Source organism: Hetaerina americana, unplaced genomic scaffold, assembly GCF_022747635.1.
Source record: "Hetaerina americana unplaced genomic scaffold, ioHetAmer1.1.p SCAF_12, whole genome shotgun sequence".
In the NCBI taxonomy this organism is placed as follows: Eukaryota; Metazoa; Arthropoda; class Insecta; order Odonata; family Calopterygidae; genus Hetaerina; species Hetaerina americana.
Genome location: NW_027286292.1, coordinates 13,547,011 through 13,570,966, shown reverse-complemented (window position 1 = coordinate 13,570,966; position 23,956 = coordinate 13,547,011). Strand labels below are relative to the sequence as shown.

At 36.8% G+C, this 23,956-nt stretch overlaps 1 protein-coding gene across 1 annotated transcript in view; it reads left to right on the top strand.

Annotated features, from left to right (window-relative positions):
- The window catches only part of LOC139685698 (cell adhesion molecule Dscam2-like), a 523,226-nt gene that overhangs the window by 450,491 nt on the left and 48,779 nt on the right, over window positions 1-23,956 (top strand). Inside the window, exon 25 of the mRNA XM_071582700.1 lies at window positions 15,642-15,779. Coding sequence (XP_071438801.1) covers window positions 15,642-15,779 — 138 coding nt within the window. The remainder of the gene's footprint in view (window positions 1-15,641; window positions 15,780-23,956) is intronic.

Here is a 23,956-nt window from a genome sequence, read left to right as displayed (position 1 = left end):
TTGCGCAAATTGTTCTATACGAAAAATCACCAGATGTCGCAATCTAAAACGCAGTGACTTACTTACAGAACCTTCCCTAAAGAAGGGGATTAATCGTCTGTCATTAGGACGAAGATGGAACAATCATTCATTGGATTTCTATTTATTTATTTTTATTTTTTTATCGACCCTATTTTTATAACCAAGCCCTAGATGGAGGGAAATCCACCTAGGCGGGAATCGAACCCGCGACCTTTATGTTGGTAGGCAAGGACGTTACCCCACCGCCACCGAGGCCGGCAAACAGAATAGGATTTCTACAGAATAAGATAAGGTAGAATGGACCCGGGGATTTTTCAGGCACTCCCCTCTTCTTTAACTGTGATCGTACTGGTCATTTCGGTCCCATTCTTAGGAATCATCTATCGCAAAGGTGTAGTTTTATTTGATTTCCAATTTGCTCCATTTGCAGAAAATAAAACTGTGTCCAGACAAGTTAGGCATTAGGGAGTTTGCATTTAGGTGCCTTATAATAAGGCAGCATGAGTTTGGACAACCTACGCAGTAGTACTGCCATCTATGTAGCTAAGAATAAGGAATAAACAGATGACTATATATTTGGATATTTGAGATAGCTTCTACAAGGTAAATATAAAATGAACCTAGCTGAGGTCGTAAAACAATGAAAATGAGATAGCCGGCACCGTAAACTTGATTGGCACTAGGTTTGTAAAGGGGGGGTGGAGGTAAAACTAGGTTACAAGTAAGGGGAAAGATTTGGGAACACACAGAAGGACACTTGGGTGTGTTTGGGACACAGTGACCCACGTATAACTTAGTCACACACAGAAAGACAAAATTAATAATAAAAAAATTAAACCAACTTACAACCACTCGATCACTATGGTGTGCTAAGGTATAACATTCACTCTCTTAAAACGCATTCACACACGCTCAGAGTTGGCAAGGATTTCGGCCTTTTTTTCAATTTTCATTGTTTTAATTCAAGTGTGAGTAGAACGATTCCCTGGTATAGGAGATATCCTTGCAAACCCTGAGCGTGTGTGAATGCGATTCACGAGAATGACTATTATTCCTTAGTACACCCTAGTGATCGAGTGGTTGTATGTTTGTTTCATTTTTTATTATTGATTTTTCTTTTTTGTGGGTGACTGAGATATGAATGGGTCACTGTGTCCCAAACACCCCCAAGTGACCGAGTATGTGTTCCCTACCTCTCCCCTTACTTGTAACTTTGTTTTCCATTCCCCCCTACACAAATCTAGTGCCTATAATCAGTCCTTGTTGGCACTTTTTCATTTTTGTTGGTTTTATTACTTTGTCGGCTTACGTAGAGAGACGGGGAATTCTTTTGCTAAGGTTTGGCGAACTACCAATGATTACCCAGTTAAATTTATTCAGATAGTTATATTTTTACCATGGGCATTTTTTAATACTTACACTCTCCAAACAAAACAATACGCTTGAAGATTACTTTCCGTAATGTTTACATACCAAAAAAATATTTAACAACCACAAAAACGAGGCAAAGATACAAACACGATGCCAAAGACTATACTCTTAGTCATGAAAGAAATCGCCAAAAAAAGAAATATTTTATTATCTCTAAATCTTAAATATCAGTATCCAGTAACTTGATAGAATAAAGTTATTGCAAGAATTAAACTACATTCTTGCGGAAGGCGCCAAATTTTACTTGCCTATTGAGAGCTCCGCCTTTTCCCATTTCGCCTTAATAAGTCCTTCGTTTTATCAACGAGTAAAAGTGCATTCTAAAAAAAGTAACCAATGTTATTGTGACCATCATACATAAAATACTCCCACCATGACGATTATTATTCTGCTAGTTGTGTTGTTTCTAGTGCTTGGAATTATGGGGTTGCAATACTATAATAGTATTTGGAATACACTTCTTGTGCCCTAAATCCGGTGGCCGAAATAGAATGCGCCTTAATTTGCGCCTTCTCGCTGCCTAATGAGTTTGAACACCTTTCAAGATGACGTCCACCTCAAATCGAACAATTTAGGCGCCTATATGACGTTTCTAAACGCAGCTTAATGCTGTGACCATGTACTCATGACGCTATCTATGAGCAGTGCAACCGAAGGAATGGGAGAAAAATCAAAACTACATACTTACTTTATTGAGCCGAAACTCCGTCCCCAAAAATCGTGCAGTTTGTTTTACATTAAGGAACTAGTACAGAAGTATATCGAGGATATATTGCATAATTTGAAATGATTAATGAATTGAATTCTTGCAAGTTGAATTCATGAAAACTTGACATGATACAAAACATAATGATATACATCCTAGTTATTTGATTATTTTAAGCATCGGTAATTTTCATGTAAATAGATTTTTCGTTTTAATTATTCATCCGTGTTGTAGAGATCAGATCAGATCATCCATGGTCCGAGATCAAATATTTATATCCAGAAAATTTCAATGTGATACCAAACTTTTATAACGTAATCATTGGGGCGTAAATCATGTCGCTAAGAGATCGGTCAAGAAGGAGAGATGAATCCTCTTAAATTACTCTCGAGTCATTAGCTTCAGAAAATATCCTAACATGTTATAACCTTTATACACAGGTATTTAGAGAGAATCATAGTTCGATAATTCTTAGCCTCTCTGGAATGGAAAATTGGTCTGAAATGTCGAAAGTTCGAGCTGGGATATGCAGTTCATCAAACGATTTTATTTAATTATACGCGACATGATGACAACATTATCATAATTTCCTCATTTTAGTATGCAGGGAAATGATGAGGCTGAAATTCACCATTGGCTTATGTTAGAGTTGGTTTAGATGATCGTAAAGTATGACTTTTGAGGCCAGCGGAAAATGGAGCAACTGTTTTGACTACAAATGTTAATAAAGTTCAATATATAAGAGTACATTTCAGGTACTTAATGGGTGTATAGGTGCAACTAAATGGCAATTTCTTTTAAGTTCTCTAAAATTCTACATATATACGTTCATATGCTGTATGACGCCTCGACAAAATCTAAAATACTGAATATTGGTTAATAACTCTATTTTATAAAATGGTTAGCGGCCTAGGACACGTTTTTTCCGATTCCTTTGGCCATTCTCATCAAGGTGATTGCAAACTTTCCGTTTCAGATGGGGCGCTAACTCATTGTAACTCGACTTTAATTGCTCTATTGGTGAGCCCGTATCCCGCTTTAGACACCTCCTCCTTTCAGCGCCTCAAATGTCGGAAAATAGAGTACATAGATTGGAAATAGAAAAGGTTTTTGCATTCGATGGTTTCTGACTTAACTTAGTGGAACTTTTATGTTCATTAAATGAAGAACACTGAGACAATTTATTTTTTCACTGTTCTTTAAAGAACAGTGGAGAAATACATTGCGTTTCTCATTTCATGAAATTTTATGCACCTATCTCCGTTATCTCTAGACCAATTTCATATCACTTAGCGCTATTGTACTTTACTTGGCTCGTATATTTTACTATGCTTCATAGGCTCTTATAATTTACATGGAAATGTTTTTTCTATCTATTAGATAATACTTTTCCCTTAAATATATAAAGAGCAAGGTGAAATAAAAAAAGGGATTTTCTTTTACAATAAACTGGCTTATAACTCCTAAATATAAAAAAAAACGCTTCAAATTCTTCTCAGCAACACTTAACATAACCCAAAATTATAACCCTAATGACATTTTAAAACTAGAAACCTAGAAATAGAAAAGGCACTTCTGTTTCGGTGGTTTTTTAAGATAAAAGAGAAAAGCCTAAAATATGCAATAAATTCTTGCCGAAGACTCATCAAATAAGTTGTCGTAACATACCTCATCATGGGCAAATTTGAAGGAATATGTGGAAAAACCGACATTATTCAAAAGGTTGATGACAAATTTTGTAGAGAAATGCAAACGCATAGTTTATTTAAAACCACCCTATAGTTTTAATTCAAGTACGAGTTTGAACTAAAGTCGTTAATTATAAAAACATTGAATGGCAGAATGGCTTCGCCGTTTCCTCAAGATTGAAATTTGCATATCTCTAACGCAGTCAAGCGTGGGCAGAAAAAAGATATCAATCCAGGAGAGAAATAAAATTGAATTGAAAGGATGTCAGTTGACTTCCGTTTCATTCTTCAATGTAAATAAAATTCGGATACATGGTCAAAAATGTCAGAACTCTTTAGCGCTGCCGCGTAAATATTTCTGAAATTCATGACGGTCCCTTTCCTGATAGATAGATCCAATAAAATTAATTTGAAATAATTTAAAACGTAGATGAAAGGCTTTGGAGATGTGGGTTGGGCAAAGGGTGGAAAAAACAAACTGGGCGGAAAAGAAAGAAAACGGTTAAGATTTAGGCATGATAGAGGAAACAAAGATTTGGGAGAATTCAGAAGAAGACATCGGAAGTGGGTGCAGAAGGAATGAGATGAAATTGGATACTGGAAGCGGTTTAAAGGGGAGAATTCTGGAAAAGCGAGGCAAACGGAGGAAAATAATAGGCTTTTTTTAGATTGAATGAGTGTAGGTTGAACATACGCTGCGATACAGAACAAGTTCTTCAAGGATGTAATATGGGGCTTTAGGTTTTTTTTCGTCATTTCATGTAGGACTTAGGAGTAAAGCAGTATGCTGTGTAAATTTTCATTAAAGGTTAACCCAAATCCGTAAACTAAAACGATAAATGAAAATCAGTCATGGAAGTTCGCCTTTCAATAATGACCTCTGTAGCCTTGCAGACGTATTTTGCATCCGACTCATTCATTAATGCTCTTTTTTGCCTGAGATTTCCAAAATGCTTCATTTTGAGAGTTTCTTCAGGCACCATGAATGTACCCTTCAATCACTTCCCCTCAACATATTTGTCCTCCATCCTTGTGAGACCCACTCATCCCCCATCTTATATTTCATAACTTCACGATGAATATTGCATAAAAATTTTCACGTCCCCAAATTTTGCTGTTTTTTAAATTTCCAAATATATTTCTTATTACATGAGAAATAATTGTACATTTTTTAAAAATTTTCATTTCCAATATTCTTTTCATATTCATGACAAAATTGCATCCAAGTTGCCATCTGTATTTAAATAAATTAAACATTATAAGCTATCTCGTCTCCAGAAAAAATCATGTCGTGGTCTTCTCTTTCTCCTGAAAACATTTATCTTTATCAGTCCACCAGATTTTTGCCCTCAATTTCTGAACCGACCTTTTCAATTTCAGTATAATATGAATTGGTTTTCTATTGACCTTCTCCCATATATCAGTGTAACTGGCGTTTTTGATAGATTTTTCCCATTTTCAATATATTTAGTTTATTTTCAGCAATACATATTCTTGATGATATTGGCTCTGTATGGGGGGGTATAGAAAACTTTTTATATTTATTACAAAACAATCGAAATAGAAACTTAATCGCTATTTGTAATTTTTAAGCATGTCTACGAGGTAACATCTAGAATCATACATTTTTCTTAGGGTTTCTAGCCCTTTTGAAGGCCGTCAATGAAAATTTCAGTAGATTTAGTCGAAAACCATTGTCCTGCCTCTTGAATGACGCCATTTGTGTCGTCAAATCTCTGACCTTGAAATGGCGTTGATTCTCTATTATCGTATGAAAATCAATTTTGTAAAAACAGTAAAACGTATCATTTGGTGTTTCCATTTTTAAGTCAACGATAAGTCATGATGCCGTGTCCGCTTTTGGAGAGGAGTAATTAGTAATTGAACCCATCTTGCAGAAATCTTTGATAGGTACAGTTCTTCGTGAAAAATTATCCACATTCTAGTGTCTCTAAGATCAGTCATCATTCATGATCATTTAAATGATTGCTCTTCGGTCTAATGGGATAAAGTCCTCCACCTTCTTTACTGTGGCAGCATCGTCCGTGAGTGATGGTCTATGACTTTATGGATCTTATGTGAGGGAAATGTGGCATGTTTGAAAATTCCTTTTCCAACTCACAAATGAGTCAAATGAAAATTCTACAAGTACGTTTATAACAGGTCCTGAACAATTTAAAGCGCAGTAACTGTAGTTATTTAAAACCCACTCAATCCTCGCATTAAACATCAAACCTACTGCTTAAGTAGAGACGTTAAGTAGAGATAGTCAAGTCGGTGTAGGTTTCTCCGCTAGCTTTTGAGCTAGTTCCCGCCAGACTACCTTCAACTCCTTCCAATAAACGAAAACTTTTGAATAAAAACCGAGGATTACCTATGTTACCTCTCTATGTGACCGTTATACACATGTTATGGCAGTGGTAGAGCGATAGGCTCCAATGAGGAGGGCTCGGGATCGATCCCGGGTAACGCCTCTGAGCAAACTCAGTTTTCCATATAATCTGCGACGTTTGGGACATCACAAAATCGAAGCGGCACAGGGAAAGGGAATGACCCCCTTAGCTGATGTATGAGTTTCACATAACTGAGCGCTTAGTATATTGTGAGCTCTATCCTGACATATCAAAACAATATTTGGCTTCATTACTGTTGCTGTGTTAGCCCTTTTATGTTTGTCTTTTAGAATAACGTGAGAGGCATATCTTTTCATTAAACATCGAGCAATCACCTAACAAGTAACGGTTTTTTTTAAATACTAAATGCTGCATGGGGTTAAAATTTTGTATCATTACTCGAATTCTATTCCAAAAATCATTTCATTAAAACCTACCTTGTCTTTTGTGTTACGAAAAATTTTTTATTCCCCAATTACACCGCTAAAAAAATAGCTTTGTTGGGTGAATTGAATGAAAAGCGTGATTAGCAAGGGGGAAAACCAATGTAGATAGAACAAAAATGGAAGTTTTTGGGAAAGAAAAATACAAATATTAGCATTAAAATTTGTGGGCAAAAGCTGCAGGATATTGGGGCAGTTTACCACATCAGGCAGCATTTTGGACTATAATGTTCAAAGTGTTACGAGCATAGAAGAAGAATTGTTTTAGGCAAATGCGCTTTCACGGTTAAGAAGAAAGTCGATGACATGGAAGTGAAGGGAATATAGAAAAGAGTCGTTGAAACTTTGGCATGGTGAGTGTGTTTGTACAGTGCGGAAACAGAGTCGTTGAAATAATATAATATGCGTTGATTTGAGGTTTTTGAAATATGCGTTGAAGAAGGATGGAAAAGAGGAATTGGAGAGAAAGTGAAACAATCGAGGAATTACTACGCATCGCGTGGTAAGAAAGGAGATTGGGAGAAATCCAAATTTGCCAGAAAAGCAAACACGGAGCATTTTGATGGGCGATAGGATGTTGAATATTGGGATAGAGGGAACAACGTTAGATTTTAATGAATAGTTTGGGGGTTGGATATTCATAGTGTACGGAATAGAGGGAGGAAGGAACTATGCGGTATTGAAGGAGGGTGTATCGTATTGTCAGAATTCCGATTGGGTATTGTTAGGAGAGGCAAAAAACTCATCTTTGCTCAGTTTTGGTTCGCCTCAAACCTATCTGAACCGGTAAAAATATGAAAAATGAGAGTTTGTTGATAGTTCGAAATATTCAGGCAGCGGAATTTAAAACCTCGAATGGCCACGCTGTAATGGCTGGTCAAAATGGCTATACTTGCGATTTCTCATAGGTGATAATCGTTATGAATATACAGCTCCTATGTTTTGATCAAAATGTACGAAAACTCTCTTCCATGATTTTTTTCAAAAAATTGCAGTTAGAGCAGCCGTGGTACTTGTGTGAATACTTTCAGGAACGAAAATAAATGTCTGATATTTTCTGTTCTTCAATTCTTATTCCATTGATTTTGTTATGCTTAAATCAATAGATATACTTGGTATGGTGGGCGAAGAGAGGGGTTTGTTGGGAGAAATCCTATGGAGGCAGGAAAAGTGGATGAAGGGGGTATTGACCGGCAGTGGGATGTTGAAGACTATGATAGAGGGTGGAATGTTGGGCAAAAGAGGAAATGGAAGGAACAGGATAGGGATGTTGGACGGGATGAAGGGAGGAAGAAAGTACTCAGAGCTGAAGAGGGACCTGATGCAGAGTAGGATGACGGATTTTGTGTTTTGTTAGGAGTAGTAAAATATTTGTTTGGTAGTTGTGTCCATTCAAAAACCTACCTTAACCGGTAGATTACCTTAAAAAAATCAATAGATGCTAGATATACCTGTGGAAGTCATGGCATTTTCTAATTACTCCTAGAACTGTACTGGTGGGAGAAATGAAAATTGCTCCGAGTAGATCACCCACGCCAAAACATTCGATGCGTGGAAGCCCTCGCTGTGTGTGTGTTCTCCCCTGTGAGGTGGCTGCTGGGGAGTCTGACCTAAGGGTGAAGCTATTATGTGGTAATGTCACGCCACATTCTCTTTGGAGGAACCCAACGGGTAACCACATTCATTGTTTTACCGCGCAATCATGATGTACACAAACATGATAATGAAATCCGTCAGTAAGGGATCCCTCAGAGGCGGGTGTCATGCCCAGCAGTGGGAGAATCTAGAGGTCCGCGGTCGCCATCGCATGAAATTTATTTGTGGCAAAATTGAAAGTAGTTGCATAGAATATACAAATAACCGCACGTAACGTGTGGAGTAGAGCATGGAAAAAATGGACGATGTTGGCACCAGAAAATTTGTAAACCATTAGATAGGAGATAGTAAGAGATAATACGGGTATTTTTGGTCGTTATGAGCCTAAAAAAGAGTACGAGGGGATATGCTGATAGTGATTAAGCTGCAATACTCTTGGCACAGAAATAAAGAAAAAAAGTACCAATAAATGCAAATACTGGGCTGTAGTAAACACTGAGAAGGAGACTGAATCAACATTATTATAAAATTTATATCAAGCACAGGGCATTAATTTAATCTTCATATTGATATTCAGACAAGTAATTGTACCAAAGAAGAATTTGAAATTGGATTAACTAGGGGTCCTGGTTTGCGGAAAAAATCGTGGAGTGAAATGAAATGGAATAAGAATATTTACATGGATAAATCAATGCGGAACTTGTCGAGAGCTTAAGAAAGCCTACATGGAAGATTTAAATATTTCGGTCGTTTCGTAGCATTTAGGTGTAAAAAGTAGAAAAGTGGCAAGAAGAATTCCTTTGGTGCATTTCAATTCACTACCCAAGTAGAGGGGCTAATCATAGGAATGTTAAGTGGCTCTGGCAGTAGTTGTAGAAAGTCCAAAATTTTATTATCCATTTAGTCAAATAAGTACAAAATTGGTGATGCATGTAATATAAAAGAATCAGTATGAAATGAGTAGTTGGTGAATTAATGGAATAATCTGTTATGAGATTCTCAATAAATGAAAAGACCTTATTAAATATTAAATTTTATGGTATAATCTGGAGTGAAGAAACAGGTCACCCATGTGTAGGTGTTTTAGACGAAATTTAGAAAGATATTAAGGAGATTAAAGGCTATTTACGTTTGGTAACTTAGCTAATACAAAGAGGATGAGGATAAATACATGGACGTACGTGGAGATGTAAAGAGAGGTCTGGTGAAAACCTTGTACGAGAGATTAGTTCTTAATGCCTCTTAAACTTGGTTAATGAGGCAAAACGACAAGATTTTACTAGAGGATAAAGTCATGTGGGAATGACGAAGAATGGAACAAATACAATAGTTAGCAAGAAAACCAAAGGATTACGTTCTGGATATTGAAGGGGAAGGACGGCTATTATCGGTAAATTCAAAGGAGCCAGGAGTAGTGAATTTAAGAGATACTTAAGGCCTATAATATGTGATAGAGGGAATAATTTTGAGCAAACGACTTTAGCAAGAAGAAAAGATCTCGTTCAAATTTGAAACAGAAGATATTAAGAACGTGTACTTTTTGGGATTTTTTTAAATATTCGATTATAATACCCATTTATTGTCATATTACGTGGGGCGTCCAAGAGTAGCGATTCCTGGGCCACAGATCCGTCAAAAACTATGTAAACTACCTTGAAAAATAATAATAGGTGGCAAAAGCCTCCTCAATTTCAATTTTAAACTAGCGAAATCAAATATAGATTATATTATTATTATTATGAGGTAATCTACCAGTTAAGGTAGGTTTTTGGATGGACGTAATTACTATTTAAATAATTTGTGGCCCCTAGGAAAACACAACATCCTACTCTACATCAGGTCCCTCTTCAGCTCTGAGTACTTTCTTCCTCCCTTCATCCCGTCCAACATCCCTATCCTGTTCCTTCCCTTTCCTCGTTTGCCTAACATTCTCCCCTCAATTACAGTCTTCAACATCCCGCTGCCGGTCAATACCCCCTTCAGCCACTTTTCCTGCCTCCATAGGATTGCTCCCAGCAAACCCCTCTCTTCGCCCACCATACCAAGCACTTCCTCGTTTGTTTTCTTCTCTGTCCATTTCACCTTCTCCATTCTTCTCCATACCCACATTTCAAAAGCCTCCAGTCTACGTCTATCCTCCTGCTTCAATGACCACGTTTCCGCGCCGTACGCGCCTACGCTCCATAACAAAGTTTTTACGAGTCTTTTTTTAACATCGTTACTCAACGTCCCTGTCATCAACTCCCTCCTCCTTGTGAAAGCCTCTTTGCCTAGCGCAATTCTTCTCCTTACGTCCTTACTACTTTGACCGTGTTGGTCCAAAACACTTCCCATATACGTAAACTGTTCTACCTGCTCTGGTTTTTGCCCTCCTATTTTAATGTTTAGCTTAGCCTTTTTCTTTCTAGAAAATCGCATAACCTTTGTTTTTTCAATATTGATTTTCATCCCATACCTGTCGCACTGAATTTCCAATTCACCAAGCAATGCTTGCAACCCCTTGGCTGAGGTACAGACTAAAGCTTGGTCATCAGCGAACCTAACTGATTTTACGAATTCCCGGCCCACTTTCATTCCTACCTCCAGTTCTTCCCATGCCTCTTTGATCATTTCCTCTGCATACAGGTTGAACAGCAACGGTGATAATGGGCAACCCTGCCTTACACCTCATCCTAAAACTGCCCATCCGGACTCCACGTTCCCCACCCGCACCTGAGCAGTCTGAGACATGTACAGGTTGCGGATTAGCCTCCTCTCTCTCCAATCTATTCCTATTTTCTGCAATATACTCATTAGTTTTTCCCAGTTCACTCTATCAAAAGCGTTTTCGAAATCTACGAAACAGGCAAATACCTCCTGATTGTGTTCTATATTCCTCTCGATTAATAATCTCATTACTTCAATGGCATCTCGCGTACCTCTTCCCTTCCTGAACCCAAACTGAGCATCCCCTATGTAATCATTTGCCCTACTCTCTATCCTTTTGTTTATTATCCTGAGAACAACTTAAGCTGGGTGGGATATCAAACTTATTGTCCTGTAGTCCTCACATGATGTAGCCTTTACCTTTTTCGGAATAGGAACTCATCTCACAAACTCTTCCGGCCAGATTCCTTCCTCATAAATACTACGAATATAGAATATATTATATCACTCTTATTGATATGCATTATATTTACAGATTTTAAAGGTATATTTCTCATAATGTCCGTTCGGCCATATGCTCATAAGAACAAAGGCGTTTGGCACATTTACCTTCAATACTACATGCCACCCTCCAGTCACTACTTTCAGCCATGCCAATTACATGGGAAGTATATAATAGCATTCACCAAAAGAAAACCTTCTATTCTAGACGGCGTGAGGGTCAACCGCTGATTTACGGGACAAGTGACTAGTATTGCGTAGCAGTCATTTCAATTCTGGGAAGCATTAGAAGGATTCATAAGTTTGCATGTCCGTTTGCAAAGAAATTGATGTGCTACGCAACCTCATAGTGCCTACCTAAGGCTCAATAATGTACCTAAATACGCTCTAGCTATTATTTTCTAATCACTTTGGGTAACAAAACTATTTCTATAAATAAGACCTTTCAGTTTATTTGTATAAAATATTTCCATATCAAAATAAATTTTAAATTTCAAATAAGTTTAAAAAGATAATTAAAGAATTCACGATTTTAATTAGTTAATAAAATGCATATTATAAAGTTTTAATGACATTGGATATGTTGCAGCAGTTAATACCCAGTATTTCGTTACCTTTTAATTATCCGGCTTAATGTTTCCATATGTAAAACCTCTTATTGCCCGTTATAGTGGTCATTATTTGTAGCATATTTAAGAGAGTACGATAAATGTAACAAATGTATTCTGTTTGAAATATTTACTAAAATTTCATTGTTAGATAACTTTTCTTTGTTCTCTATTTCCATTATTAATTGCCGTTTCCACGAATCATGGAATTATTTTATGGAACTATTAGCAAATGATTTCTACGGTAAATTGGCACCATCTTCAGATTTTTTTCTGGAAAGAACATTGCACAGTCCTTTAAATATCATTTCAAGTTTAACAGAGTCCATTCATTCTTATTTTCTACGGATAAATGTTATTCGTTAGAAAGCACAACTATATCCTCGTACACCGGATTGCCTTTCAAAATAATAGTCCAAACTTAAACCCAGTTTTTGTTAAATTTGTATGCTATTTTTTTAAATAATATATTGTTTAATAACATATTTTCCAGTGGTTACAGGAGGAATATGAGATTAATTTATATCTAGCTGCACTATCGTAGCCAAAATGATAATTCAGGTTTCCCATCAGCTCAAAGACGCCTCCCATCTTTTGATCTTTCACTTACACCTTACAAGACGTCATCTTTCTACCATGAAGTTATTACTTAGACAACCAATTCTTTTTTGAACTCCTTCCTCCGTCTTTAGACAAGATATCCTATCCCTTTCGATTATTTTCCTCCTCGCAACACTCTTTCTCACGATCTTAACTCTGGTTATACAAAGATTTATTTTTATTCGGCCCGGTAAAGGGAATTCCGGAACAAATATCGAATTCGGTAGGTCCCCTTTAAGAAATCAAAGACATGCCATCCTATATATTCCCTCTAGAGTATTTTAGAATAAATAGATGCATTGGATATTTTATATTCGTAAACTCTGCTTTTTGTTTTTTTTTACCTCTACGAAAATGTATGGTTTGAACATTAAATTGGGAAATATGTGGGTTGTATCAAAAATGAAAACGAAAATGTGTTTAGGGCAAAAGCTTTATGTGTATTTTATAAATTTGTGCTTAGAAATAAGCTGAATTTGACAAAATACACGTGATTTGATTAGAGAGAAAAAATATCTAAAGCGTGACACGTAAAAGAATTTGAAATGAGTGAAACTTTTATGTGTGCAGGAAGAGTTTATGAGAGAAGTTTAGTACGGAGAATGTAAAGATATTCCTTGTGATATGAAATAAAGGAAGTATGAAATGTAGAACATGACGCATGAACGAGAACGAATGTAGATAGACGAAGTTACTCGGAAGTGAACATGTCATGTTTCATGGGAGAAAAATATTTGAAATATATGATGACTTTCACTTAAAAGATACTAAAAAATGGAAAAGCGACGTACAGCGAATGAAAATAGATAACAAGATCAAAGGTGATGAAGGAAAAGAAATGAGGATGAGTGGTAATGTTGCCTTGGTTGATTGCGGATTTAGAGAATTTTGTAGGGAGTATTATTTAGGTGGCTTAAATGGAACATATGAAGGATGACCTAATGTATTAGTATTTGAGGATGAATTCTGGTTAATTGGTAGACGCGAAAGAGAGTTTTAATCAGCCGGGAAAAAAATGGGAAAAATCCAGGAATAATTTGATTCATTGAAATGTTGAATCCTCAAGTTAAGTAACTAAAATTCGTTCAGGAAAGTTGATAAATTCATTGTTGCAAACTAAAATTTAAAACCATGCAAAATTGTAAAAGTGCATTTGGAAGTATACAATTACACACTTATTATGAAGGTAAACAACGTAAATGGAATGACATGGATGATGGCAGAGACTCAAGTAATATTTGAAGACTCATTACAGGATGGCACGCATGAAGTTACATATGACATGAGTGAAAAAAGTTTGCACATTGACAATAAAAATAATGCAACTCAGTTTGACAGAGTAGGTAGGTTTCCCGTATTAACCTTAATTGCGGCTTTTGAACTTCCCTGCTCCGATAGAAAATATCTTAAAGACACTCTTTGGTAAGATGTCACTCTATTACGCCTTATTTAATTATTCGCTGCATCTACATACAGAGAGAAGTTGAAGCCCTATTGGTATTTATTTTTTCTTTAATATATACGAAATGAAATTTCAAAGTAGGTTTTAGATCTCATTCCACAACGCAATGCGCGTTGAACTGGTGGTTGCCCATTCCCGATGCATTGAAATTCTCACATTTAAAATTCATGTCCAATGGAATGTAAATATGCCGAGCATACTCATTGGTATTCCTCATTATATAATGTAAATTTTCCCATTTTTTAGTGTTATGCACTCGACAGGTCGTCCGTTGGTTGTCATAGCTATGGCGATTAAAATATTTGAAATAAGCTTTATGAAAATGAAACCGACGTGAGGTGGTTTATTTAATCCATAACGATATTAAATATATGCATATCAAGGCAACTTAACCGCCTTCGTAGTGGTTAACCGAGTTGTTCATTTTGTAGCTGGACTAATTTATTTAAATTTGTAAAATCCTCGGAAAATATTAGACATGAAGTGTGTTCTTCATGTACATAGTCCCATCTGCGCAGGATTGAAGGAAACTAACTCTTTCTACTATGCCTCCTAAGTTGTGCGTTGAATATTTTATTCCTCTTGAGCAACCTGTAAACAAGTCTCCACCTTAAAATGATAGTTTTTAGATATGTAAAGTATTGTCTTTAAAAGATGAAATAATGTAGAATGTGTACACATTTTTAAATGAGTTAATCAGATCACGATTCTTTTTCACGGTAGTTGCACCGACAAATTTTATATTGACTGGGAATCGGATGAGAAAAATTGAGAATGGGCATCTTTTTAATGTTTAGTTGAAAATGTTTTATACAATATTACTGATGAAAACATTATAATGCATGAGTGGCATTCGGCAACATTTGGTCCCGTCATTGGAATTACGAATTTCGAATTACATTCTAGAATTTAAAATTACATTCTGGAATTGCAAATAGCTTATTTTAGATGCCATCCTAGATATAATATTATAATTATAAGGTAAGGACGCATTATATCATCTTTAATTTAAGTTTCCCTTTACATTTTATTTGCGTGCATCCAGCATTGATATAATAAAATTTTCATTTTATTCTAAATCAACCTTCATTCTTCGTAAGATATCAATTTTTTAATATGACACACACCTGTAACAAAATATCACTTAACACACCTATATTTCATTCTTTCAGAATTACAACTTAATATTTCTTACTGTTATTATTTTCAAAATTCTTATTGCATAATGCTGTATAGCCCCCCGCTCAGAATTATATACCCTACGCTTCTTGAATGCATGCGCTTGTAGAAAATACACTGAAATGGATGCTTCGTAATTGACCCGCTACTTACATTTCCTCTGTTGTCTTGAATATATTATCTCATGAGTGCGTTTGAGGTTTAGTCCATTAGATGTCAACAACGAAAGAACCGCGGGCGGGCATGAATAACTGCTGCCAATGCCAAGAGGAGTCCACCTTTTTCGAATTGACTTTGATCATGCTGCCCTAACATTTATTATTTCGGCATTTCAATTCATTTTTACCTTAAATATCTTCCATTCCAGTGGGCAACAACATTGGTGTCCAGGATATATTTCCACTGCTGGGTCTGACTCCAGCCACCCTTTATCGGCTAAGAATAACTGCTTTCAACTCGGCCGGATCGGCTCAAGGAAGTTACCAGTTCACCACTCCGGGGGGAGGTAAGAAATTAGAAGCTGTAAAATTAGTGTAGGATGTGTAATTTGTGACTCCGCAAGTCGTACCAAAGGCTTCTGTGGAATTGAACACCTGATAGAAGGGTTTACGGTTTACTTTCACGTTAATTAGTCAGGCTGGACCGTTTCGCAGGAGTTTCAATGGGTATCTACCGACCTGAGAATAATGTCAGGAAATCAAGTGAAGCCATTTTTCATCCAAATGGAGCATCGTGGGAGTACACCAAAACCTGGTTTTTTTATACGAGTATAATTATACCTTGGTTTTAAAGATGCTATTTTAACTTATCAATAAGGAATAATTCATATTTGTCAAACCCGAATATATGGCAATGATATAAAAATTTAGAGACCAAGGTAAGGTAGCTCGTAAGAAATCAACTTATGCATCCCTGAGGGTTTGAAATAATTACCCGAAAATAGATTTTGCATTGACAAAATATGGATTGAAATGTTTCATTTTACATCAAAATCTTAATTACTGTGATAACCTTGATGGGGAATTTCTACAACCGATGGCGAAAAACGTAAGAATACATGATTCAGTATACTGCATTACCGAGTGCTAATGATTATATGAGTTCTGTCCAACAATACGCGAACTAAGGCCATAAAAACTTTATTTTGCAAAATTTAGGCTGCATCAATTTTGTCCCCCTTAAAATGCTCTCCATTCGTTGCAATGCACTTAATACATCTACTTTTCCACTGCTAAAAGCACCCTTGGAAGTCCTCGGCAGTAAGGCTTTTTAGTTTTCTCGTCATTTCTTGCTTTATTGGCTCCACATCTTCTCAGTTATGTCTCATCACATTTTTGCATTTTGAGAATAGGAAAAAGTCGCAGGGAGGAGATAAATAAGGAGATGGTAAATAAGGAGGAATATCAAGGATGGTGGTTGAAATGTTATGCCAAAAACTAGCGAACAATCAATGCTGAATGTGCAGGTGCATTTTGCATGGTCAGGGATCCATTCATCGCCTTGAGTCAAATTTGATCGCACGTGATCTGTCAAACCCTTGAGAACTGTAAGGTAGAACTCAGCATATACTGTTTGTCTTTAAGGAAGAAATTCATGATTAACAACACGTTCGATATGAAAGAAAACTAGGAGAATGAATTTGATTTTTGATCGGCTCTTTATTGATTTTTTGGTCCGAGGTTCATCTTTTGCTTTTCCCTTCTTGCTTTGCGATTTTAGTTTATTGTTACACTCGTAAAACTACGATTCTTCAACAGTGATTACCTTACAGAGAAATCTAGCAGCGTTTTCAAGTGAAATTTTCCTGTCAGTAACACATTCTACTCATTCAACGTTTCCCAGAATTCCAAGCCTATATATATATATATATATATATATATATATATATATATATATATATATATATATATATATATATATATATATATATATATATATGTATATATATATGTATATATATATGTTTTGTACTAGTAATGATTAAGTACTATAACATATATTTGGTAATTTTTTATTGTGATATTTTTAAATAAATCAAGATCTACGTCTACGCACTCGTAGCTAGACGTAGACCATGACATACGTAGATATGTAGATGCACGATTGGATCTCGTATGTCTGTATGCATGTCTACATATCTCAAGTAATAAGTTTGACCAGCAACCAATAATCACACGTACCCGTCACCATACCTAAATGTAGTGAAAAATGTTTCAAACTCTACATTGGTAAGCAATGTTATGTGTTAGGTTATGTTACAGCACATGGAATACCATTATTTATACTTTTATGAAAATTCATCAATTTACGTCTGTAAATATTATATTATTGTTTCCAATTAGGTGGAGTATTTTTTAAATACTTCATACTGGTGTTCATTCCCCAGCTTATCCGAGATTTTCAATTGGGATCCTTATGCACGGATAGGCCGTCCCTTATGTAAAACAATAGTGTTGGTCCATAATTATCGACTTTAGGCTTTTATTATATATTTTTTCCTGAATAAATGGAACATTCATATTTACTTATATTTGTATGCAATTCAAGTTAATCTGTATGATTAATATCTCAACCTAAAATGCATGTAAAGCTTCCAGCTAATTCTTCTTTATTTATGGGATAAAATTCAATATTTCTGTCAGGAGAAGTCGCAGTTTTCATTAATTTAGAAGGTTGGTCTTCAACCTCCATTGCTTTAACTCATTTCCCCTATCATGCCATCTCAATTACCTTATGAGAATTCTTCTGCCAAGAAACTGTGAATTTTGAGTTTTCTCATTATTTCCATTTAACTTTTGGCATTCCATCTCCGTGTGTATTTTGGTTTGTCACCCGGATATTAATTTAAAAAATACGCTTTTACTTGTGGTCATTCCATATTCATAATTCATGCTTGTTTCTCATTCAAATCTTTTTTTACTACGTAACTTGTAGTTATGCAACTCAGAATAAGTACCACAATCGTTCAATTGGCTCCTATTCGTTGATGTGGAGCAAACAAACGCAGCAGAGCTTAGCGTTTTCCCCACCTACTTGAAGTAGGTTGGGAAAACGCCAAGCTCTGCTGCAAAACAGGTTATAGCGCTTTGGAAGCGACAGGACGTCAGTTATTGAAAAATTCTGCGCGCCGACCGTGCCACGAAAAAAATGGAATGGACGATCGAGTAACGTTACGTGATTCCTACGTTTTGTGCTAAACTGACAATATCTCCTAAGGAGACCAACAAAATGATTTGTGAGATTTATGGGGACTCTGCTTTGTCCTACTCACAAGTTTCGAGGTGGTTAAAGGCCATTAAGGAGTGCTGGGAAGAAGTTCACGACTAACAAACCCAAAAAGGCAAGAATGAGCAAATAAAGAGTGAAAAAACAATGATCATTGTCTTTTTCCACAGTAAAGGAGTTGTACATGAGGAGTTTTTCTTCAAGGACGAACAGTTAATACTGCCTACTACGTGGATGTGCTGGAGAGACTCTAAAAAAGGGCTACCTGGCAACTCGACCACGACAGCGCGCCCTGCCACAACGCGCTATGAGTCCGCGAGTTCCTGGCTAAACACCACACTACCTCATCCATTATTTTTGTTCCATCGGATTTAGGCAGCCCCGAAATGAACCCGTTTTCGTCCATAGAAGAGATCCAATCTGCCGTGAGGAAGACCTTGCGAGAGGTCGCCTAAGACGCCTTCCAGGGCGCGTATCGGATCACGTATGATGGAGTCACGGGAAAAAATGCATAGAGGCCCAAGGACAATGCTTTGATGAATTTTAAGTGTTTGTACAAATCTATTTGGTAAGTTACTTACATGATCGCATCACTTTCAGAACGCACCCTATACACGTCATATTCCTTAACAGGGCTTCTGCAAAATCATCGATCGCCTCCTTATCTTTTCATTATTATGAATACCAACTCCTGTATCTTTTATTTGACGCCCCGCTTTACATTGCTCTTAATCTATTGCTCAATTAATTCGTGCTGTTTTTCCTTGTCACCACCTCGTTTACCACAGCCCACTTACATTTCCGTGAACTTTTAGGAATATTCTGTCGTGGGATGTAGGCGCCCTGTAGAATCCCGTACGTGCAAAGACAGAATACGAGGTCTGTACAAAAGTATCTTGAATTTTGAATTTCCGTGGGTAACGTATATTTGATTTTTGATTTTTTATGGCGTTATATATGGTACTTATCTCTCTCCCTTACGCCGAGTACGACCATTTTAAATGTTCTGGTAATTTTTGACATCAGTTTTGCTGGGACGTGTTTTGGCTTCTCTTCGATTTTTGCCTATACCAAAAAACGGATCAAAGAATCTGTATTAAATTTTGTGTGAAAAATGAAATTAAGTGTGCATTTCGAATGTTAACTGTGGAATATTGAGCAGCTACCTTGGACCGAAGCAACGTTTATCGGTGGCACAAAATGTTCTCAGAGGGCCGAGGAAATGTGAAGGACGAAGAGCGTGTCGGACGTCCGAGCACGTCAACATCAGACGAAAGCATCGATGAAGTGAAGAAAATAGTGATGGCCAATCGTTGAATAACCGTTAGAGAAGTTTTTGAGTACCGAAACATATCGATTAACTCGTGCCGTTTGATTTTTACCAATGATTTGGGCATGACGCCGCGGAATTCGTACCAAAGTTGCTCAAATTCGACCAAAACCAGCAACGCATAAACATTGCTAATGAGGTGTTGGACTCCGTCCGCGACGACCAAAATTTGCTCCATAGGGTTATAACTGGTGACGAATCATGTATGGGTTTATGGTTATGACGAGGAAACTAAAACTTAACCATACCAATAGAAGCTGCAGCACGAGCGGAGACCGGAAAAAGCGCGTCAAGTTCGGTCGAATGCGTAAGTTTTGTTCGATTGCAGGGGCATGGTGCATCAGGAGTTCTCACCACAGGGTAGAACGGTAAATTACCTGAAAGTTATGCGCAATTTGCGCGAAACAATCCGCCAAAAACGCCCGGATTTGTGGTGGAAACAAAAATTGGCTTTTTCACCTTGGCAACGCCCCTGCTCACACATCGTTCCTTGTGCGCAAATTTTTGGCCAAAAACAACACACCAATGATGCCGCAGCCACCGTATTCCTCAGATCTGGCCCCCAGTGACTTTTTCTTGTTCCCGAAACTGAAGAGGCTCATGAAAGAACGACGCTACGCTACGATTGACGAGATAAAGACTGCATCAAAGGATCAGCTGAACAAGAGCACAAACAATGATTTTTTGGCAAAAACAAATTTTTTTTTTGCTTCGAGGATTGGAAAAAATGTTGGTTCAAGAGTATAATATCAAATGGGGATAATATTGAAGGGAAAAAAATAGATATTCATGAATAAATAAATAATTTTTGTAAAAAAACAAATGTTGTGATACTTTTTTAAACAAACCTCGTATATGCCTGTTTCCATCATAATTGTGTTGGATAAATAGTTCAGGCAGTTTACTGTTGCCTTCTCAATTTGTTTCAAAATTTACTTGATCATTTTTAAATGACTGCCACACTGTGGCCGAACGCGTTTAATGCCTTGCCATGCAGGAGCAAATGCTGCCTGTAGTATTATTTCTATAGAATCATTGTTCGAAATATCGGCTAAGAAATTCCTACAGAAAGCAGTTTTTATTCCTCCCGCTATTTAGGGTGTAAAAATGAAATTCTTTCACCATATCAAAGTTTTACCCAAAGTGAGGGACAGGGTTTGTAATCAATTCATAAAATCTAAAGCGGTGTCCATAGCATTTTTATGAAGTTATGTTATTAAGAATATAAATATAGCTTGTCTTTCCCAATGACAGTAGGGCAAACAAAATAAACTGAGGAGTGAAATTACATCACACTTATCTTATGTTACTGGTGCTATAGCAGTTTTTAGCTCACAATGTGTCTTCCATCGCTCTCTTTTTGCTTTATTAGTTACCCATATCAATTAATTTTCCAATAATTTATACTTTTATTAACATAAATCTGTGTACATTCTTCCATTTCCTTCTCTAATATAACTTTACAATTATCTCATAAGCTATCAATTGTACTCATGGCCTTTTTCTTTTTATTTTTTCTAACATTTCGTTAGCAGCTTTGATTGTCTATTTTTGCAAATTCCTATTTAACTTTTATCTTACCCGGTTTTCAATCCTTGCTCATCATTTTTTCGAAAACCTAGAGATAAAATTCCTCATTGTTGCGAGCAATGTTATCCTATACAATTTGACGTTAAACTTCATTAACTATCATTATCATCTGGTTACGCCTCCCATCACGAGAACTGAGCGAATTAATCACGCTAATCCTACATAGCTACCTAACCATGATTCAGTCTAATTGATATCCTTTTTGTGCATAGCTGCGACTTTAATGATCTCTTTACCAATTGTTCGTCATGATCAATTCTGTCTGCTGCAGAACTCTATTGCTTTCTCCCCGCGGTCATTTATTGTTCCTAAATAGTAGCCCCTAGACTTACACACCCACTATCACTTCTCATTTAACTTACCGTTGCGTTCCAATCCTCCTTTACTATCAGCGATTTTCTTTCTGGAGCAGCTGCAATTATTTCCCCAAACTGAGCCATATCCAGCCTTCTTGTTTCTTCTATCTATGATTATATGGACGTATTTAGACCTGAAAAATAACAATGAGGCTTGGGACCTTTTAGGCATGTCTTCTATCTGTCAGATGAAGGGAATAATACAGTCGAAACTTTTAGGGAACCCCCGTCCGTGTGTGTGTGTATATATATTTATTTATTCATTAAAACGAGTATATAAAAGTAAGTTTAAAAGGTTCATAAATATTTAAGGAAGACCACTATTAATAACTATCATATACTTAGATATTTTTATCAATGCAAGCTTAATGTGCTTTCATATGCGGTAGACACATAAAACGAGCAGTTAAATGATACTACACGTATTCCCACTTCTGATAATATTTAAGGAATTTTTTTCAAATTCTCACATTTATTTTTCAATCACAGTTCCAAAAAAATTAAATTTAACCTCGCACGAACAAAGGTTGAACATGAAATCTTAAGTATCTTCCGTTTCTACAGATGAAAAGATTTTTTTCCTAAGACAATTGAGAATCCTTTCCCGAAGGGTATAGATCTCTTCAAAGTCCAGAAATGTCTTCGCCTATGTGGCTTCCGCACGGTGAGAACCTATAATGGCCAGCTAAAATGGGCTTTTTGAATTTCATTTTGTTTCATCCCCCCTGAGTAGAATTCCACGGAGGAAATACGAGGAAAGTGAATAAAACCACATCCTTGACGTCTTAGCGTCGAGAGAATTGGTTAAATTCCAGAACCCTTGTCTTCTAATGGAATACTCTGGAGGGAGACAAAGGTTGAGAGAGACGGTGGGGAAATGAGAAAAACAGAGGGAAGAGTGAGAGATAGGGCGAAAGAAAAACGGTGAAGGATCGGGTGAAAGAGAGAGAGCGTTGGAGAGGGAGGGAGAGATATAAAGAGAGGGGAGGAAGGGATGAGCTGGAGATAGAGAAAGGAGGATATAGGGGAGAGATTGTGGGGAGAAATGATTGGAGGAAGCGGAGTGCGGGATAGATATTTTGAATTCAATAGAGAGGAATCCGTGAACTATATTCACCTCTATGAGACTTTCCTGTAAGAGCCATCGTGGTCCTGCCCAACACCTTGATGCATGACTATTCAGTAACCCTTTCGTTGTCATGAAATAAGTTCGGCATATATTTAAAACATTACTCGTATGATTTTTAATGTGCAAAAATACTATTAAAGCATGCCTTCTATTGTATGTTCGTGAAGAAAATGATTTGTCAGCTACATTTGCATCACTTCAAAATAAATTTTAATGTATTACACCCATCCCTTATTAGTTTTTTAAAACTTCACTTTGCACGTTGTTGGTAAATTTCTCATCATTAAAATGCCCGCAGAGATATGGTTTCCAATCTAAATGAAGATCAGTCTTGGTTGCTAATTAACGTGAGTCCACAAAACTTGATACAATTGAAGTCTCGCAGTTCTGACATTGTTAGTTCCTGATATCATTTATGTCAATTAGTTTGATGTTCTTTCCTTTGGAGTTTCAATTTCTAGCTCGTGAACATTTTATCATTTCCTTGTTCAATGTGAGATCATTGCTTTCGAGAAACTAATATATTTAATTGAGGAATTTATCTTTAACGGGAAGAAGTGAAGAATGCAAATAATATGTGCGAGCTTATCACCCGTTTCTCAGCCGCAAAACCTTTCTTTCACGGTATCCGGAACGACGTGGCAGCGGCAGTTGCCTATACGCTTGGCTCTCATCGCGGTTGAAAGCTCAATATAACGAAGCAAGTTTGTCCTAAACAAACTTTGAGGCTCTACATTCTCCACGTCCGACATGCAATAAGCAGGGATCGGACCTCTTCCTCCGGGAGTGAGCCTCCCGAGTGTCTTGAACACGTCTTCTTTGAAATATGCGTTCAACTTCCACTTCAAAAGGAATTCCGCCGGCTTTGCGGGTGCGTGTTAGATGGGATTGACGTACGAGTGGGTAGAGGTTAGCGCAGTGGAGTCTCGTGCAGATATTGGATCAAACAATTACGTGATACACGATCGAAATATTTTCATAGACGTCTGTTAAAGAAGGTAAAAAAGGGAGAATATTTATGCTAATAAAATATGCAAACTACTATATTTCAT